General features: G+C 40.8%; 1 protein-coding gene and 1 pseudogene across 2 annotated transcripts; both read left to right on the top strand.

Annotated features, from left to right (window-relative positions):
• Window positions 1-647: 647 nt before the first annotated feature.
• LOC311141470 (uncharacterized protein) lies at window positions 648-14006 on the top strand (the record flags this gene model as incomplete). Its single annotated transcript, XM_084176809.1, has 7 exons — window positions 648-719; window positions 5127-5209; window positions 11380-11545; window positions 11770-11822; window positions 12315-12412; window positions 12503-12656; window positions 12801-14006. The coding sequence occupies exons 1-7, from the start codon at window positions 716-718 to the stop codon at window positions 14004-14006; spliced, it is 1764 nt and encodes a 587-aa protein (XP_084032935.1). The 5' UTR covers window positions 648-715.
• Window positions 14007-14857: 851 nt separating this feature from the next.
• LOC311141232 (DNA replication complex GINS protein SLD5-like) lies at window positions 14858-16631 on the top strand (annotated as a pseudogene). The gene is made up of 5 exons (XR_014615520.1): window positions 14858-15026; window positions 15177-15255; window positions 15369-15470; window positions 15582-15679; window positions 15820-16631. The product of XR_014615520.1 is annotated as a DNA replication complex GINS protein SLD5-like (transcript).
• Window positions 16632-17220: the final 589 nt, after the last annotated feature.

Below are 17220 nucleotides of genomic sequence, written 5' to 3'. Positions count from 1 at the left end.
CATTTAAAGGTTAAACATATATCTAAATGTCATACTCTATCTGCAACAAGTGGAAGAATATGGCCTCTGCATTTCACTGACTTTTGAAACTTCTAAAGCAAAGCTGGATAAAATAGTATGCTGCACCAATATTGACAGTTACATTTGATTTGATAGGTTTTTGTTAAATACCTCCTCATTTTCCAAATTCAAAGTTTATGTATAGATATAGATTATGATTGGCCAAATCATTCCCATGGATGAAATGCAAATTTCAGTGTGGTTTTGTTGAACATTTCAGAATGTCAGATAATCATATCATTTTTATGACTATCCAGACAAGATGTTTCTATTGCTATTAGTTCAACATGTGCACTTATATAATGATAAAATATATCATTTGTTTTTGTTTTTGTTTTTACATCTGTGTAGCCTAGTCTAGTGAACTCAAATTACCTCAGGTAATCAATTTGAGAAAGGCTACATGAGAGTAAAACAATTATTAAAACTGCTTCAATGTGCCTTGAGACGACTATTGGGTGTTCAGAGAGCTGCAACTCCCACAGTCAAAAACTCCAACTCCCAGACTCACTTGCTGGAGACATCACCAACCAATAATAATCCACTGAAAACGTCTTATTTCGAGGTGTGCTAAATTAGAGAAGCTTCTTCAGTAAAGTGGTTCTGAAACAAAGTAAACAATCTTCAAGTCGCGAGTCAAAGGATTATTTTGCAAATGGGTAAGTTGTTTTTCTTAACAGTTTGGTAGTTTATTAATCCATCAGCTTTTATTATTTTAGCTGGAGAAGAAACAACATGTTTTGTCAAAAGCACACACTTAGTTATAATGATGACGTAGGCTGCAAATTGTGGCACTGCTTAATAATTTATTTAAACGTTTGCAGTTAGACAACAGCCTATTGTTTTTTGTAACGTCGATCACACATTTACGTTTTCGTTATACATATGAAATGGCAGTTACATTGCGTAGGCTATTGTAATTAATCCATGATTTACATTTTTACATTTTTAGTCATTTGGCAGACGCTCTTATCCAGAGCGATTTACAGTTAGTGAGTGCATATTTTTCATACTGCCCCCCCGTGGGAATCGAACCCACAACCCTGGCGTTGCAAACGCCATGCTCCACCAACTGAGCTACATCCCTGCCGGCCATACCCTCCCCTACCCTGGACGACGCTGGGCCAATGTTATAATTTGTATTGTAAATAAACGTTAACTTAAAAAAAACATTTAATTAGTCACTAAGCAGAAACACTTGACATACGTATTTCAAGCCAATATAGAAATATAAGGAGCATTCCTAATTACTGGCTTGGAGAAAGTAAGTCATGAAATAACTGATGGGCTGATTACACTGGAACACTGGTCAATTGCAATTTATCAAGACTTAAAGCTGGAATCCTTAGTTGCTACATCCATTTTTGGGCTTATAAATTAATGATATATATCAAATCAAATTGTATTTGCCACATGTGCCGAATACAACAGGTGTAGACATTACAGTGAAATGCTTACTTACAAGCCCTTAACCAACAATGCAGTTTTAAGAAAAATAAGTGTTAAGTAAAAAATTAAAATAATTAAAGAGCAGCAGTAAAATAAAATAACAGTAGGGAGGCTGTATACAGGGGGTACCGGTACAGAGTCAATGTGCGAGGGCACAGGTTAGTTGAGGTAATTGAGGTAATATGTACATGTGGGTAGAGTTAAAGTGACTATGCATAGATTATTTGTAAGTCGCTCTGGATAAGAGCGTCTGCTAAATGACGTAAATGTAAATGTAAATAATAAACAGAGAGTAGCAGCAGCGTTAAAGAGGGAGGTGGGGGGGACGACACAATGCAAATAGTCTGGGTAGCCATGATTAGCTGTTCAGGAGTCTTATGGCTTGGGGGTAGAAGCTGTTAAGAAGCCTTTTGGACCTAGACATGGCGCTCCGGTACCGCTTGCCGTGCGGTAGCAGAGAGCACAGTCTATGACTAGGGTGGCTGGAGTCTTTGACAATTTTTAGGGCCATTGATTCTTGAGGAATATAACTTCTAAATTACTCATAAGCTTAGTTCAACTGTTGTACCACATTAGAATCAGAACCCAAAATTCAAGTTTGTTATACTCCAATGTTTGTAAACAATGTAAATACTAACTAACACTGTATAGCCTCAAGACATGGATAAAACTATGATGTTGATATCATGGATGGTTAGTCCTTGCATCCATAGCTCTGCCTATGAATTTGAGAGTGGCTACATTTTTCCAGGCCCATCCCTCAGCTTTTTACCAAAACGCAGATGGAGTGACCACTTTGTTATTGTTTCAATTAAGGATTCTAGCTTTAAGCAGGTTAGTATAAATTGTAGATGAATTTGCATGATATATAAATATACAGTGGGGAAAAAAAGTATTTAGTCAGCCACCAATTGTGCAAGTTCTCCCACTTAAAAAGATGAGAGAGGCCTGTAATTTTCATCATAGGTACACGTCAACTATGACAGACAAATTGAGGAAAGAAAATCCAGAAAATCACATTGTAGGATTTTTAATGAATTTATTTGCAAATTATGGTGGAAAATAAGTATTTGGTCACCTACAAACAAGCAAGATTTCTGGCTCTCACAGACCTGTAACTTCTTCTTTAAGAGGCTCCTCTGTCCTCCACTCGTTACCTGTATTAATGGCACCTGTTTGAACTTGTTATCAGTATAAAAGACACCTGTCTACAACCTCAAACAGTCACACTCCAAACTCCACTATGGCCAAGACCAAAGAGCTGTCAAAGGACACCAGAAACAAAATTGTAGACCTGCACCAGGCTGGGAAGACTGAATCTGCAATAGGTAAGCAGCTTGGTTTGAAGAAATCAACTGTGGGAGCAATTATTAGGAAATGGAAGACATACAAGACCACTGATAATCTCCCTCGATCTGGGACTCCAGTGAATGACCTGCAGAGAGCTGGGACCAAAGTAACAAAGCCTACCATCAGTAACACACTACGCCGCCAGGGACTCAAATCCTGCAGTGCCAGACGTGTCCCCCTGCTTAAGCCAGTACATGTCCAGGCCCGTCTGAAGTTTGCTAGAGTGCATTTGGATGATCCAGAAGAGGATTGGGAGAATGTCATATGGTCAGATGAAACCAAAATAGAACTTTTTGGTAAAAACTCAACTCGTCGTGTTTGGAGGACAAAGAATGCTGAGTTGCATCCAAAGAACACCATACCTACTGTGAAGCATGGGGGTGGAAACATCATGCTTTGGGGCTGTTTTTCTGCAAAGGGACCAGGACGACTGATCTGTGTAAAGGAAAGAATGAATGGGGCCATGTATCGTGAGACTTTGAGTGTAAACCTTCCATCAGCAAGGGCATTGAAGATGAAACGTGGCTGGGTCTTTCAGCATGACAATGATCCCAAACACACCGCCCGGGCAACGAAGGAGTGGCTTCGTAAGAAGCATTTCAAGGTCCTGGAGTGGCCTAGCCAGTCTCCAGATCTCAACCCCATAGAAAATCTTAGGAGGGAGTTGAAAGTCCGTGTTGCCCAGCGACAGCCCCAAAACATCACTGCTCTAGAGGAGATCTGCATGGAGGAATGGGCCAAAATAACAGCAACAGTGTGTGAAAACCTTGTAAAGACTTACAGAAAACGTTTGACCTGTGTCATTGCCAACAAAGGGTATATAACAAAGTATTGAGAAACTTTTGTTATTGACCAAATACTTATTTTCCACCATAATTTGCAAATAAATTCATAAAAAATCCTACAATGTGATTTTCTGGAGAAAAAAAATCTCATTTTGTCTGTCATAGTTGATGTGTACCTATGATGAAAATTACAGGCCTCTCTCATCTTTTTAAGTGGGAGAACTTGCACAATTGGTGGCTGACTAAATACTTTTTTCCCCCACTGTACTAAGTACTTCAATTGACTGTGTACACAATAACAATTTACTCTGCCACAATTACATCCCTTTTTCTTCCAAAAATGTCCTTTATACATTGACCAATGTACATATTTGAACAAATGAAATGGGGAAGTCGAGAGCTTGGGAATATACGTTTCTATCTGCAAAAAGATTATTCTGAGATAATTGGCTTTAAAGTTCTGAACCCTCATTGGTTTTGAATGGTGTCAGCAATTTTTTTCTTGTATTATTTTGAAAATAACATGAATTTGGGTATTTAGAGTACTATACATTGAAAAGAACAAGGCTATGTCAACTCAATTTTGACAAAAATGCAGATAGAATCTTATAGTCCCAAGGTCTCGAAGTTCTATAGAAAGCATGATTCAAATTGTAAGCCACAGCTCAGGAAATGGCTGATCTCGAAAGAAAGATATATATTGGGTTTGCAGACAAGTGATATCAATGCTGTTTGGTGGGCTATTGGAGAGACTGCTACTCTCTTTGTTTGAGGAAGAGGTTAGAATGTGGGTGTTCAATTACAAATACATTTGACTCTCAGTTGTCATGGCTGGACATCGACCCATTTGCTTTCAACTTCAGCCTTTAAGTCTTATAAATTTGAATCAGTACTAAGGCTATTCTCAGGCACTTAACATGTTATGCCTGAAAATGACGTGTGTGTGTGTGTGGGGGGGGGGGGGGGGGGGTCATTTGTATGGCCTTGGGTTTGGTGTATGGTAATTTGATTACCAAAGTATGCAAATGAAATAATGAAAATAAAATAAAACTGCCTTTTACATTACATTTCGCATTTTCATTCACATGTTGTAATGCTTTCATATCAGGCAGGGTACCACATAACTGCGGTTAGACTCATAAGCAGGAAGTGGTGTTGTAACCATGTGGCTTTATATTAAAACTGCATTTTCTTTTTACTTACTGGAGTGTGTGTTAGTTTACAGAATATTCAGTGATAGAACACACGTATACTTGTTCTTGCTGCTGGCACAGGACTGGAAATGCAATCATAGGTGAACCAAGGCATCAGCTTTTCACATAGGTAGGGTTTTATTGCATCTTATTCTGGATCACCTAGCCTGACTGATGATGCATGGGACATACACCATTCTTTGCTTATGGTAAACAAATGTCCCATATGGAGTGGAGGGTGTGTGCTTTGGCCTAGTTGTGACTGTCTTTTCCCTGTGCCCTGTGGCAGTATTTGATCCTGAAGGGGAGCGAGACACCAGTCAGAGACCAGTCATGGAGGAGGGCAGAGGTGTGGAGGGGACACTGAACCAGGTAAGACAGTTTATCACTCATAATGACTCCAGGCAGCTTGAGACACTTTGGTGTCTTTTTCTGCATGAATTTCGAACTTTAAGCCACATTGGAAAGAGAGAGTTCAATTTTGATGTGTGTCTGCAAGAACACATTCACTTCCAGTATGTTTACATCCTTCATTTCTTGTGTTGTGCGTTTCATTTCCCCCTGCTTTCAGTTCTCTATTTCTTCAAATATTCAAATGAGCATGTCAAATATTAGGCTCCTATAAAGGGATGCATTTTCCCAGAAGAATTGTGTGTTTCTTCTTCATTATGTACAGTAAGTTGTAAAAGAACAAAACCACATGTAACCCCAAGTCACATTCTTTACATGTCTCCTCTGATATGTCTGACTTCATGTGTGGACAATATGATAACATACTTATATGTAAAAGGGAATGAGTTACATTATACAAATAAAAAATTTAATAGAATCTGAAGTATAGAGGCTACGTAAAATGTTGTTTTTCAAGTCTATTTCTATGTTTACCTTTTGCACATGTTCATTGTTGCATACACTCAAAATGTCCTCATCATATTAAATAATATTGCTAACCCACTGGGCACACACTGGTTGAATAAACGTTGTTTCCACGTCATTTCAATGAAATTACATTGAACCAACGTGGATTAGATGTTGAATTGCCGTTTGTGCCCAGTGGGAAGTGTCACCATGCAATATCTCAAATCAGTAATAGGAGGAAAGTGATTATTTTATGTTATAGTAAGTGGTTGGTGTCTCATAAAGTATAAAATAATATAAATGTCCCTCTATTTGCACTATCTACACAAACAGAAACTGGAGTTCCACTAGACACAGTTCTGGTAATTGAAGATGAGAAAAGAAAAGTTAGTGCATAGATGCATCAAATTTCCAAGACACTGCTGTGAGATGAAAGCCCGGTGGTTTCTGTGGTGACAAGTGGCCTGTCGATAGCATCAACCCGGCATGCCACCAACAATCATAGTGAGAGTTTTATCGACACATTGACATCAACATTTCCTACGCCCTTTTCCAAAATGTGAATGTGGTGGAAATTTAGAGGCTGTTTACTGACAGTCTTTCACAACGATATTCATGTCTTATTTTAGTGTGTGGTTAACTATGATTAATATTGTATGGTGGGCTTTATGACTCGGAATGCAGTCGTTTCCTGTATGAAACCTATGTCGCATTGAGCTGACTGACATCTCTCTGTTTTGTGGTCCAGCCATGAATACATTTATTCAATATAGTATACAAATAAAACAATTGGCTTATCCTCTAATACATACTGCTTACTGTAAAAAAAATGTAATCACATTGTTCAGTAGTCATATGCAAAACAAATGCATTACGTTTTCAGAAAAATACTATTTCTCCTTTTCTGGAAATGTGTTGCCCTATATGACTAATCCATATTCCAGTCATAAATGCTTTTTCTTTGTTCTTAAGAACTTTGCATTGTATCTTTCATCTCATTGACTAACAGATTAGATGTGAAGATAGCTGTGTATGGAACGATTATTCTACAACTTTGTAAAGCACTTGTCCTAAAATGATAACCATACCCAACGTAAGTCATGGAAATCTATCCATAGCAAGAGAGAGAGCGAGCAAGAGATTGCAGCTGGCCAGTCAAGGCAGGAAGAAGACGAAAGTGAGAGAGCATTACATGGTGCTGGAGGAGGCTCATTGATAAAAGATAGGGTGTTGTAGGTGGGAACCGTGTCTATGGGACAGCTGTATAGAGCTGTGAGTCAGTCAGGGCGATCCCAAATAGGGGCCTACATCTTCACTATTACTCACGACTGGGTCCTGCTTCTCGGAACCAGTAACCACAGAGAGGAACCTGATTCAATATGAAACTCTGCTTGACTGTTGCCTACAGCGCAGCATACGCCACAGACACAAAATAGTCTCTGTATTCGGTGATTTGGATTGGGATATTGTATTGACATACAGTGCATTCGGAAAGTATTCAGACCGCTTCACTTTTTCCACATTTTGTTACGTTACAGCTTTATTCTAAAATTGATTAAAATAAAGAAATCCTCATCAATCTACACAAAATACCCCATAATGACAAAGTGAAAACAGATATATACACTACCAGTCAAAAGTTTGGACACACCTACTCATTCAAGGGTTTTTCTTTTATTTTTACTATTTTTTACATTGTAGAATAATAGTGAAGACATAAAACTATGAAATAACACATATGGAATCATGTAGTAAACAAAAAAGTGTTATTTGAGATTCTTCAAATAGCCACACTTTGCCTTGATGACAGCTTTGCACACTCTTGGCATTCTCTCAACCAGCATGAGGTAGTCACTTGGAATGCATTTCAATTAACAGGTGTGCCTTCTTAAAAGTTCATTTGTGGAATTTCTTTCCTTCTTAGTGCGTTTGAGCCAATCAGTTGTGTTGTGACAAGGTAGGGGGGGTATACAGAAGATAGCTCTATTTGGTAAAAGACCAAGTCCATATTATGGCAAGAACAGCTCAAATAAGCAAAAAGAAACAACAGTCCATCATTACTTTAAGACATGAAGGTCAGTCAATCTGGAAAATGTCAAGAACTTTGAAAGTTTCTTCAAGTGCAGTCACAAAAACCATCAAGCACCAAACTGGCTCTCATGAGGACCGCCACAGGAATGGAAGACCCAGAGTTACCCCTGCTGCAGAGGATAAATTCATTAGAGTTACCAGCCTCAGAAATTGCAGCCCAAATAAATGCTTCACAGAGTTCAAGTAACAGACACATCTCAGCATCAACTGTTCAGAGGGGACTGTGTGAATCAGGCCTTCATGGTCGAATTGCTGCAAAGAAACCACTACTAAAGGACACCAATAATAAGAAGAGACCTGTTTGGGCCAAGAAACACGAGCAATGGACATTAGACCGGTGGAAATTTGTCCTTTAGTCTGGATTCCAAATTTGAGATTTTTGGTTCCAACCGCCGTGTCTTTGTGAGACGCGGTGTGGGTGAACGGATGATCTCTGCATGTGTAGTCCCCACCGTAAAGCATGGAGGAGGAGGTGTTATGTTGTGGGGGTGCTTTGCTGGTGACACTGTCAGTGATTTATTTAGAATTCAATGCACACTTAACCAGCATGGCTACCACAGCATTCTGCAGCGATACGCCATCCCAGCTGGTTTGGGCTTAGTGGGACTATCATTTGTTTTTCAACAGGACAATGGCCCAACACACTTCCAGGGCTATTTTAACCAAGAAGGAGAGTGATGGAGTGCTACATCAGATGACCTGACCTCCACAATCCCCCGACCTCAACCCAATTGAGATGGTTTGGGATGAGTCGGACGGCAGAGTGAAGGAAAAGCAGCCAACAAGTGCTAAGCATATATGGGAACTCCTTCAAGACTGTTGGAAAAGCATTCTAGGTGAAGCTGGTTGAGAGAATGCCAAGAGTGTGCAAAGCTGTCAAGGCTATTTGAAGAATCTCAAATATAAAATATATTTTGATTTGTTTAACACTTTTTTGGGTACTACATGATTCCATTTTTGTTATTTCATAGTTTTGATGTCTTCACTATTATTCTACAATGTAGAAAATAGTAAAAATAAAGAAAAACCCTTGAATGAGTAGGTGTGTCCAAACTTTTGACTGGTACTGTGTATATATATGTATATGTGTGTGTGTATTAAAATAAAAATCAGAAATATACATTTACAGAAGTGTTCAGACCCTTCGCTATGAGACTCGAAATTGAGCTCAGGTGCATCCTGTTTCCATCAATCATCCTTGAGATGTTTCTACAACTTGATTGGAGTCCACCTATGGTAAATTCAATTGATTGGATATGATTTGGAAAGGCACACATCTGTCTATATAAGGTCCTACAGTTGACAGTGCATGTCAGAGCAAAAGCCACGCCATGAGGTCGAAGGAATTGTCCGAGGAGCTCCGAGACAGGATTGTGTCGAGGCACAGATCTGGGGAAGGGTACCAAAACATTTCTGCAGCATTGGAGGTCCCCTAGAACACAGTGGCCTCCATCATTCTTAAGTGGAAGAAGTTTGGAACCACCAAGACTCTTCCTAGTGCTGGCCGCCCGGCCAAACTGAGCAATCGGGGGAGAAGGGCCTTGGTCAGGGAGATGACCAAGAACCCGAAGAATCTGACAGAGCTCCAGAGTTCCTCTGTGGAGATGGGAGAACCTTCCAGAAGGACAACCATCTCTGCAGCACTCCACCAATCAGGCCTTTATGGTAGTGTCGGCAGACGGAAGCCACTCCTCAGTAAAAGGCACATGACAGCCTGCTTGGAGTTTGCCAAAAGGCACCTAAAGACTCAGACCATGATGAACAAGATTCTCTGGTCTGATGAAACCAAGATTGATCTCTTTGGCCTGAATGCCAAGCGTCACGTCTGGAGGAAACCTGGCACCATCCCTACGGTGAAGCATGGTGGTGGCAGCATGATGTGGGGATGTTTTTCAGTGGCAGGGAGACTAGTCAGGATAGAGGGAAAGATGAACGGTGCAAAGTACAGAGGGATCCTTGATGAAAACCTGCTCCAGAGCGCTCAGGACCTCAGACTGGGGCGAAGTCTTACCTTCCAACAGGACAACGACCCTAAGCACACAGCCAAGACAACGCAGGAGTGGCTTCGGGACAAGTCTCTGAATGTCCCATCCAGAGCCCGGACTTGAACCCGATCGAACATCTCTGGAGAGACCTGAAAATAGCTGTGCAGCGACGCTCCCCAACGAACCTGACAGACCTTGAGAGGATCTGCAGAGAAGAATGGGAGAAACTCCCCAAATACAGGTGTGCCAAGCTTGTAGCGTCATACCCAAGAAGACTCGAGGCTGTAATTGCTGCCAAAGGTGCTTCAATAAAGTACTGAGTAAAGGGTCTGAATACTTATGTAAATGTGATATTTCAGTTTTGTGTTTGTAATAAATTAGCTAAAATTTAAATCTGTTTTCACTTTGTCATTACTGGGTATTGTGTGTAGATTGATGAGAGAAAAACAATTATTGTATTCATTTTAGAATAAGGCTGTAACGTAACAAAATGTAGAAAAAGTCAAGGGCTCTGAATATTTTCCGAATGCACCGCATTTCATTTTCTGCTCTCATTTGATGTAATTGTAATAACAAATATCAACTTCTACACTCAGTCCATAGCTCTGTGCAAATTCAACCTGTATGCTTGTGCACAAAATGTTGCCAAAAATAATAGTTTTACTTTTCAAATATTTATAGTACAAATTATGATGACACAGTGTCGGCAGTTTTGTAAATATCAGCTTCCTATACTTTGGTAAATTTAGTGTCAGTTTGACTAGTTTGAAGTGTCATAGACACTTCTCATCCCGATGAATGCATTGAATGTAAGGACATTTATCTGTTCAGGGCTGGGGTTAATTTCTGCATGCCTCTACTGTTTCATTTCTCATTTGGTGTCCACCGCATTTTGTGACTTTTCCCTTTACTACTCGTTTGTGTTTGCTTACACAAAGTTTTTAGAGTAAGCTCCAAGTTCAACATAATAATCAATTCCTGAAACATGCCACTGAAAACTACTGTGTATGCTGGACCAAGAGCTCTACTGATAATTGCAAACAGATAATTGCAATTTCATTTTAACCTCACTCTTTTTGCATTCTCATGGAACATATTCTAATCATGTGAACTACTTGCTAGGCTACTCAGTCTTTGTCATTTCTAAATTACATTCATGTCATTCACTTTCATGTCAGTGGAAAATAAATGTATAACAAAGGGCTTGTGAGTAAAGGCTTTGGGGGGAAAGGGCCCTTTCATACTGTATAAACAGCTCTTCATATCTTCATATTTGTTATTCAACTAGACATCCTTGTCACCAGGCTGATAATCAGGTCTAGACCGAAAACCCCATATGTCTGTTGGTTTCCCTTCATACAGGATGTATGGTTACTTATTGAAAGTGGTGAAGCCAATTCTGTCATGTTCTGAATGTTTCACTTGAAATTCTAGTTGCCCAAGAAAAGACAATGAGACTTTGTTGCAATCATTTAAAAAAAGGTTTCCTATTGTATGATTGGTTTATTTTCTTCTTGCAGTTCTGTTTTGAAGACTTATATGTTCAGTAATAGTATGCATCCATAGAATTGGATTTATATACTGTATATCTGGTGGTCTCTACCGTAGAATTCTGCAGCGTTGGAGATTTCTGACTCAGCCAGTGAATTTGAGGAGCCTCCAAGGTCTAGCCCAATGGAGACAGAGGAGAGGTCCTTCATAGCCAGTTTGCACTGTTTCATGAAAGACCGAGGCACACCCATCGAGAGGATACCACACCTGGGCTTTAAGCAGAGTGAGTCCATGTTCAAAGGATATAGCCATAGCTTTATTACTCTATCTCTGTTATATAGATTAATTTTCCCTGCTCCCCAGATCACCTCAATCTCTGGGGTAGTTTGTAAATGCATGTGTTAAGACCATTTAATCATACTGTAGCTTCATAGGTAATGATACAATATTAATTAAAGAATTGTGCAATGTCCCCAATGTTCAAATGCATATGATTTCTACTTGCAGTTAACCTGTGGAAAATCTACAAAGCTGTTGAGAAGCTTGGCAGTTACGACTCTGTGAGTACACCCATATAGTACAGAATAGTTCTATATTTTTTTACACTTGACCTGGTTGTTGATCATACATACAGAGATGGCAGTGGCAATTTTTTTTATGTTGTGAAAGAGACCATGCAACTTAGCTTCTTGTGTGGAACATTATCTTTAGTTGACAGGATGTAAACATGACCGTACCCACCACATTAAGAGCAGAGTCCACACTGACTGCTAAATGATGTTTCCATTCTGTGGCATGTGTACACGCTCAATGTGCTGAGAGAGGAAGGGTTTCTATGAAATGCCAATTCAGAGTTCACAGGAGCTTGGCCTATAGTAAGACCTTGTTCTCTATTTTAGTAATGGGCCATTCATCTCCCTCCATATATTCTTAATATAAAAAGACAGATTAGACGTCTTATACAGTATACTATACCTCAAATTAATGCATAATGGTTCTGGATGAGGGACTTAGAGGGGTGTGTTTGCTCACTATGGCGTGTTTCCCAACAGGTGACAGCACGACGGCTGTGGAAGAATGTGTATGATGAGCTGGGGGGCAGCCCAGGCAGCACCAGCGCTGCTACCTGTACCCGCAGACACTATGAGAGGTGAGGACAGACACTGCTCCAGCTAACCTGTCTTCAACTCACTCCATCTCTGCCTGTTTTCATTGTGTCATTTATTTGTGTTCAATACAGGCTTGTTTTACCCTTTGAGAGACAGTTGAGGGGGGAGGAGGACAAACCTCTGCCTCCAAGCAAACCACGCAAACAGTACAAGAGGAGCCCTGAGGGCAGCATGTCTGAGGGCAAGAGGAAGAGACCCCATCTGGAAAAGGAGACAGACTCTGAGGTACTTCACTTTTCACCTGTTCGTGACTATTGTCATAACAAAGTCACTGTCTGTTTTCTATTACTCCAGCCTATAGTTGTCATACAGTTACTGAACCCCCAACTGTACGACTGGAAGTGACTTCTACATGTTGTCATGTTACAGGGCCAGCTACACTCTATTCCATCGTGTCCATGGACCACTCCACCTGAAAGGCTCCACCCAGACCGTCCTCCACCAAACAATGAGACTACCGTCGGTGACGACCTCTCTTCCTCAGCGTACTCCCTATCCCAGCCAGGTCAGGTCATCTCCCCTCTGGAGAAGAAGAAGCGTATGGCCCAGGCCAGCCTTAGCCAGTCCCAGGACTGCCAGAGCCCCAGACAGGAGGACTGTAAGGGCAGGCCCTCTGTGATCCACTGCTCCCAGTCCCCAGGGCTGGACCCTTCCAGCCGGACACGCACTACCTCTGAGGGCTCTCCTCTCCCTCCGTCCTCCTCCTCCTCCCGTAGCCCGTCCCCCTACTCCATCTCCTCTGAGGACTGTCCAGCACTAACTGAAGACAGGCCCCCAGTACCAAAACCAGAAGTACCGCTTCATTTTCCCAGCAAACCTATATCTGCCCACAGTGGGGTACACAAGCCTCAGAGCTGCAGCCCTGATGTCAAGGAATATGTTGGCTTCCCTGGAGGACAAAAAGATTTCCCTCAGGTCAGCCCTCTACCGGGTGACACAGTTTCTATCAAAGGTCAGAGTAAAAACTCTGTATGGAGCACTGTCTGCAATGGGAGTAACAGACGTCCAGCTCACCAAATACCCCCACCAACGTCCTGCACGTATACTGTTAGATCTTGCTTTGTTCCATCAACCTCCAGTTTCACCAAGGTTTATCCCAAATCTATGGAGCCTTTGCGGCCTATACCCTTTCGGCCAGGTTACACATTCCATCAGAACCCAAATAGGCCCATGTTGCAAAATGATCTGATCTATACTAAGAAACTACATATGGTCCCTCGACATTATCAGACAGAGAAAAAGGAGAAGTCCATGACAATGTTGCCCAAGCCACTTCCAACGCAACAACCTTTATTCCACTCTAATGCCAGCATCCCAGTGTCCTACCTCGTCCCAGCCTATGACAAGACAAGGGGAGACTTTGGGCAGAAGCCACCTGTACACCCTCTCTTTCTATCCACCCACAGACTGCCTCAGTCCCAGGCCAACCCTATGTACCGTCATGCCCCAACGGGACACACCCATGCTTCCCCTTATGAGCCTGCTCTCTACTCCTATCCCTATTCTATTCCTATGTGGAATCCCCATACTGGATACAGCATCACTGGTGTGCATTATCCTCAAACTAAGCTGTGATAGCCCAGCCTAACTCTCTCAGAGCTTATAGACAATGTGACAAGTCAAACGGAGATAATTACAGTACCTGCTTCGTTCTAGACATTTTCGAAACTTCACTCGAACACAGCTGCACTCTATGTGAGTGTTCGACAGAGAAACGTTGTGTTGTGATTATTATGCCGAGATGTGCTCCCCTCTGTGGCAACTGACAGAATTGCACTAATACAAAATAGTATTTCTGTATTTGTATCAATAGCCTTCGGGTTTACTGTATGCACGTTTTTTATGGTATGATAAAATAATTTTACATGGAAATAATATGAAATAACACAGATGTATTTGTTTATTTCTGAATAAAATGTAAAATCATTCCTGTCTGATCCTAGTCTGCATTCTTTGGTATGTAAATAACCATAGTAATTTGTAATTTTCTACATGTATTTTAATTCATTGAGACAAATTAAACTTAAAATAAACATGCTCCACAAATTTTTTTTGAGAAAGGGGACATGCAGCACTTAATCCATGGAAAGTAGACCACCTTATTCCATAAATGTCCACAACTCAAGACATAGAATGGCAATAAAAACATACCTTTTTGCAAATAATAATAATAAAACATCATTTTGTAAACCAAACACTAGGCCAGAGATTATGGAAGAATGTATTTACTGTCTCTGACTGCGCATTCTTTGCTAATGTTTGAACGTCTACAGACGTCATCACGCAGCGCTTTCAGTTTGCGCGAAATTTTACCGGAAGTGTGAGATTTTTGTTTCGGAGGGAGGTCAGTGAGCTGTCGATGTCATTTACAGTGTTGTTATTTCTAGATATAATGTAGAAAGTTAACATTCTGCGTAGCTAGTTTAACAGAGTACCACATTTTTTCGGGGCAGCCGCAAAATATTTGTGGTGTAGGTAAAGCAAGTAAACTGCAGAGCAATCATGTCGGATGCGTTGTCTGATGATGCCAGCAGAGGAAATGACGGCCAAGAAGATGTGATGACTCCAGCGGAGCTGATTGGGAAACTGGAAGAGGTAGCTAAGTAGCTAACCAGCTAACCATGTTCATTATACTGTAGCCAGACAGATACGTTTTGCAATGTACAGATCCTGTCAAAACAAAATACGTATTTATCACTGCTGCTACTCTATGTAAAGTGGACTGTGTGTTCCTCTGTCCCCCAGGCCTGGCTGAATGAGAAGTTCTCTCCTGAGCTTCTGGAGAACAAGTCAGAGATGGGGGATGGAGCAGCTGACTCACATGGTAGATGGTGGTGGGGTTCCTCAAATAACTGAGGGGTGCAGCAGCTGTGTCTCAGTAAACAGTGAGGTACCAGTAATAACAGGACTTCTATGTTGTGTTGTCTCCATTGACAGGAGGCCAACCTGCAGCAGGTTTGGAGGGGTGATGTGAAGGCCAGTGTCCACCGCATGGAGATTGACAGGATCCGCTTTGTCCTCAGCAGCTACCTCCAAAAGGTAATGTCAACAACAACAACCCAGCATTATATGATCATCTTCTAATGAGAGGGGCTATAAATCAATGCTCAGACTGACACCTTTCTCTCTGGTCCTCTGTTGCCTGTGTAGATTGAGACATTTTCCCCACATGTCTTGGAGAAAGAGAAGTCTCGAGCAGAGGGAGATCCTTCATTCCTGTCTCCAGAGGAGTTTTCCTTCGCCAAAGAGTGAGTGTTGTAGCTTGCAGTTACAATGACCATCGCTGGAGGAAAGTCATTGAGTTGTTTGAATGTCATATTTACTTCCATTATTATTATCATATGTTTGCAACATTAGTGATGTGATGTGTTCCCTCTCTTCCATTTAGATATCTGGCCAAAACAGAGACCTATCTGAAGGCTGTAGCTCTGAAACACATGCCCCCCAATCTACAGACAGTAGATATGCTGAAAGCAAGATATTTACATTAACTATTCCAATATTTAAGTGACTGCTTGTAAAAACTATCAGTGGCATAATGTTTAATTATCACGGATGGAAGCATTGTATTCTCTTGTCACATGATTAACTTCCATGTGTAACGATATGTTCCCAGAGCCCTGTCTGGACTCCTTTGTGTTCCTATGTGTGAGGGAGAGACAGGAAAACATATTATACTACCTATCTCACTTTGATGATAATGTATCAAGAATAGAAGTTGTCTTGATTCCTTTTCTGAAGAGGAGCACATTGGATGTTATTTTGTAGTATTCTGTAGATCCAGAAGGTGGCAGCATGTGTCTGTATTTAACGCAATGTGTTTTCTATGTACTGTTACTGTCCTCAAGAATATTATACCGGCTTACTCCACGGACAGTGTATTCTTATTGATTGAAATGCCCGGTCGTTTGCTAAGAACTCATTCGAATTTTTTTGTCCAATATTTTCTATCAGAGAGTATGTCGTGTATCTTGATGTGGATTCTCAGCATCTGATGCGGTATCGCACTATAGCACCTCTGGTTTCAAGCGGAGCAGTACAGCTAATTTTAAATGTCAAGGTAGTCAATTTATAGGCCACACTGATTTCCCTAATATCGAATCTATGACATACACACACATCCATACTATATTTTTGAATATGTTAGAGTGTGCATGATTCAAATCCCAAAAACTTCATAAAAGACTGCTTTGTACTGTCATCATTTTAATTTTTTGCCATCACTTTTTGCCCTAAACATGGTCTCTTGGGAACTAACCAAGCTGGAAATTCTCTCTCTCAGAACATTTGCTTGAACAGCATATTACCTGTACAACAACGAGGCAATTTGCCACTGAACTGCAACAAAATAGGCACTTAGGCCATATACAGTTGAAGTCTGAGGTTTACGTACACTTAGGTTGGAGTCATTAAAACTCGTTTTTCAACCACTCCACAAATTTCTTGTTAACAAACTATAGTTTTGGCAAGTCTGTTAGGACATCTACTTTGTGCATGACACAAGTAATTTTTCCAACAATTGTTTACAGACAGATTATTTCACTTATAATTCACTGTATCACAATTCCAAAGGGTCCGAAGTTTACATACACTAAATTGACTGTGCCTTTAAACAGCTTGGAAAATTCCAGAAAATGATGTCATGGCTTTTGAAGCTTCTGATAGGCTAATTGACATCATTTGAGTCAATTGGAGGTCTACCTGTGGATGCATTTCAAGGCCAACCTTCAAACTCAGTGCCTCTTTGCTTGACATCATGGGAAAATCAAAATAAATCAGCCAAGACCTC

This window comes from Coregonus lavaretus (genome assembly GCF_964263955.1).
Source record: "Coregonus lavaretus genome assembly, chromosome: 14".
Classification (NCBI taxonomy): Eukaryota; Metazoa; Chordata; class Actinopteri; order Salmoniformes; family Salmonidae; genus Coregonus; species Coregonus lavaretus.
Note: the sequence above shows the minus strand (reverse complement) of the source record. Positions and strands in the feature narration are given on the sequence as shown.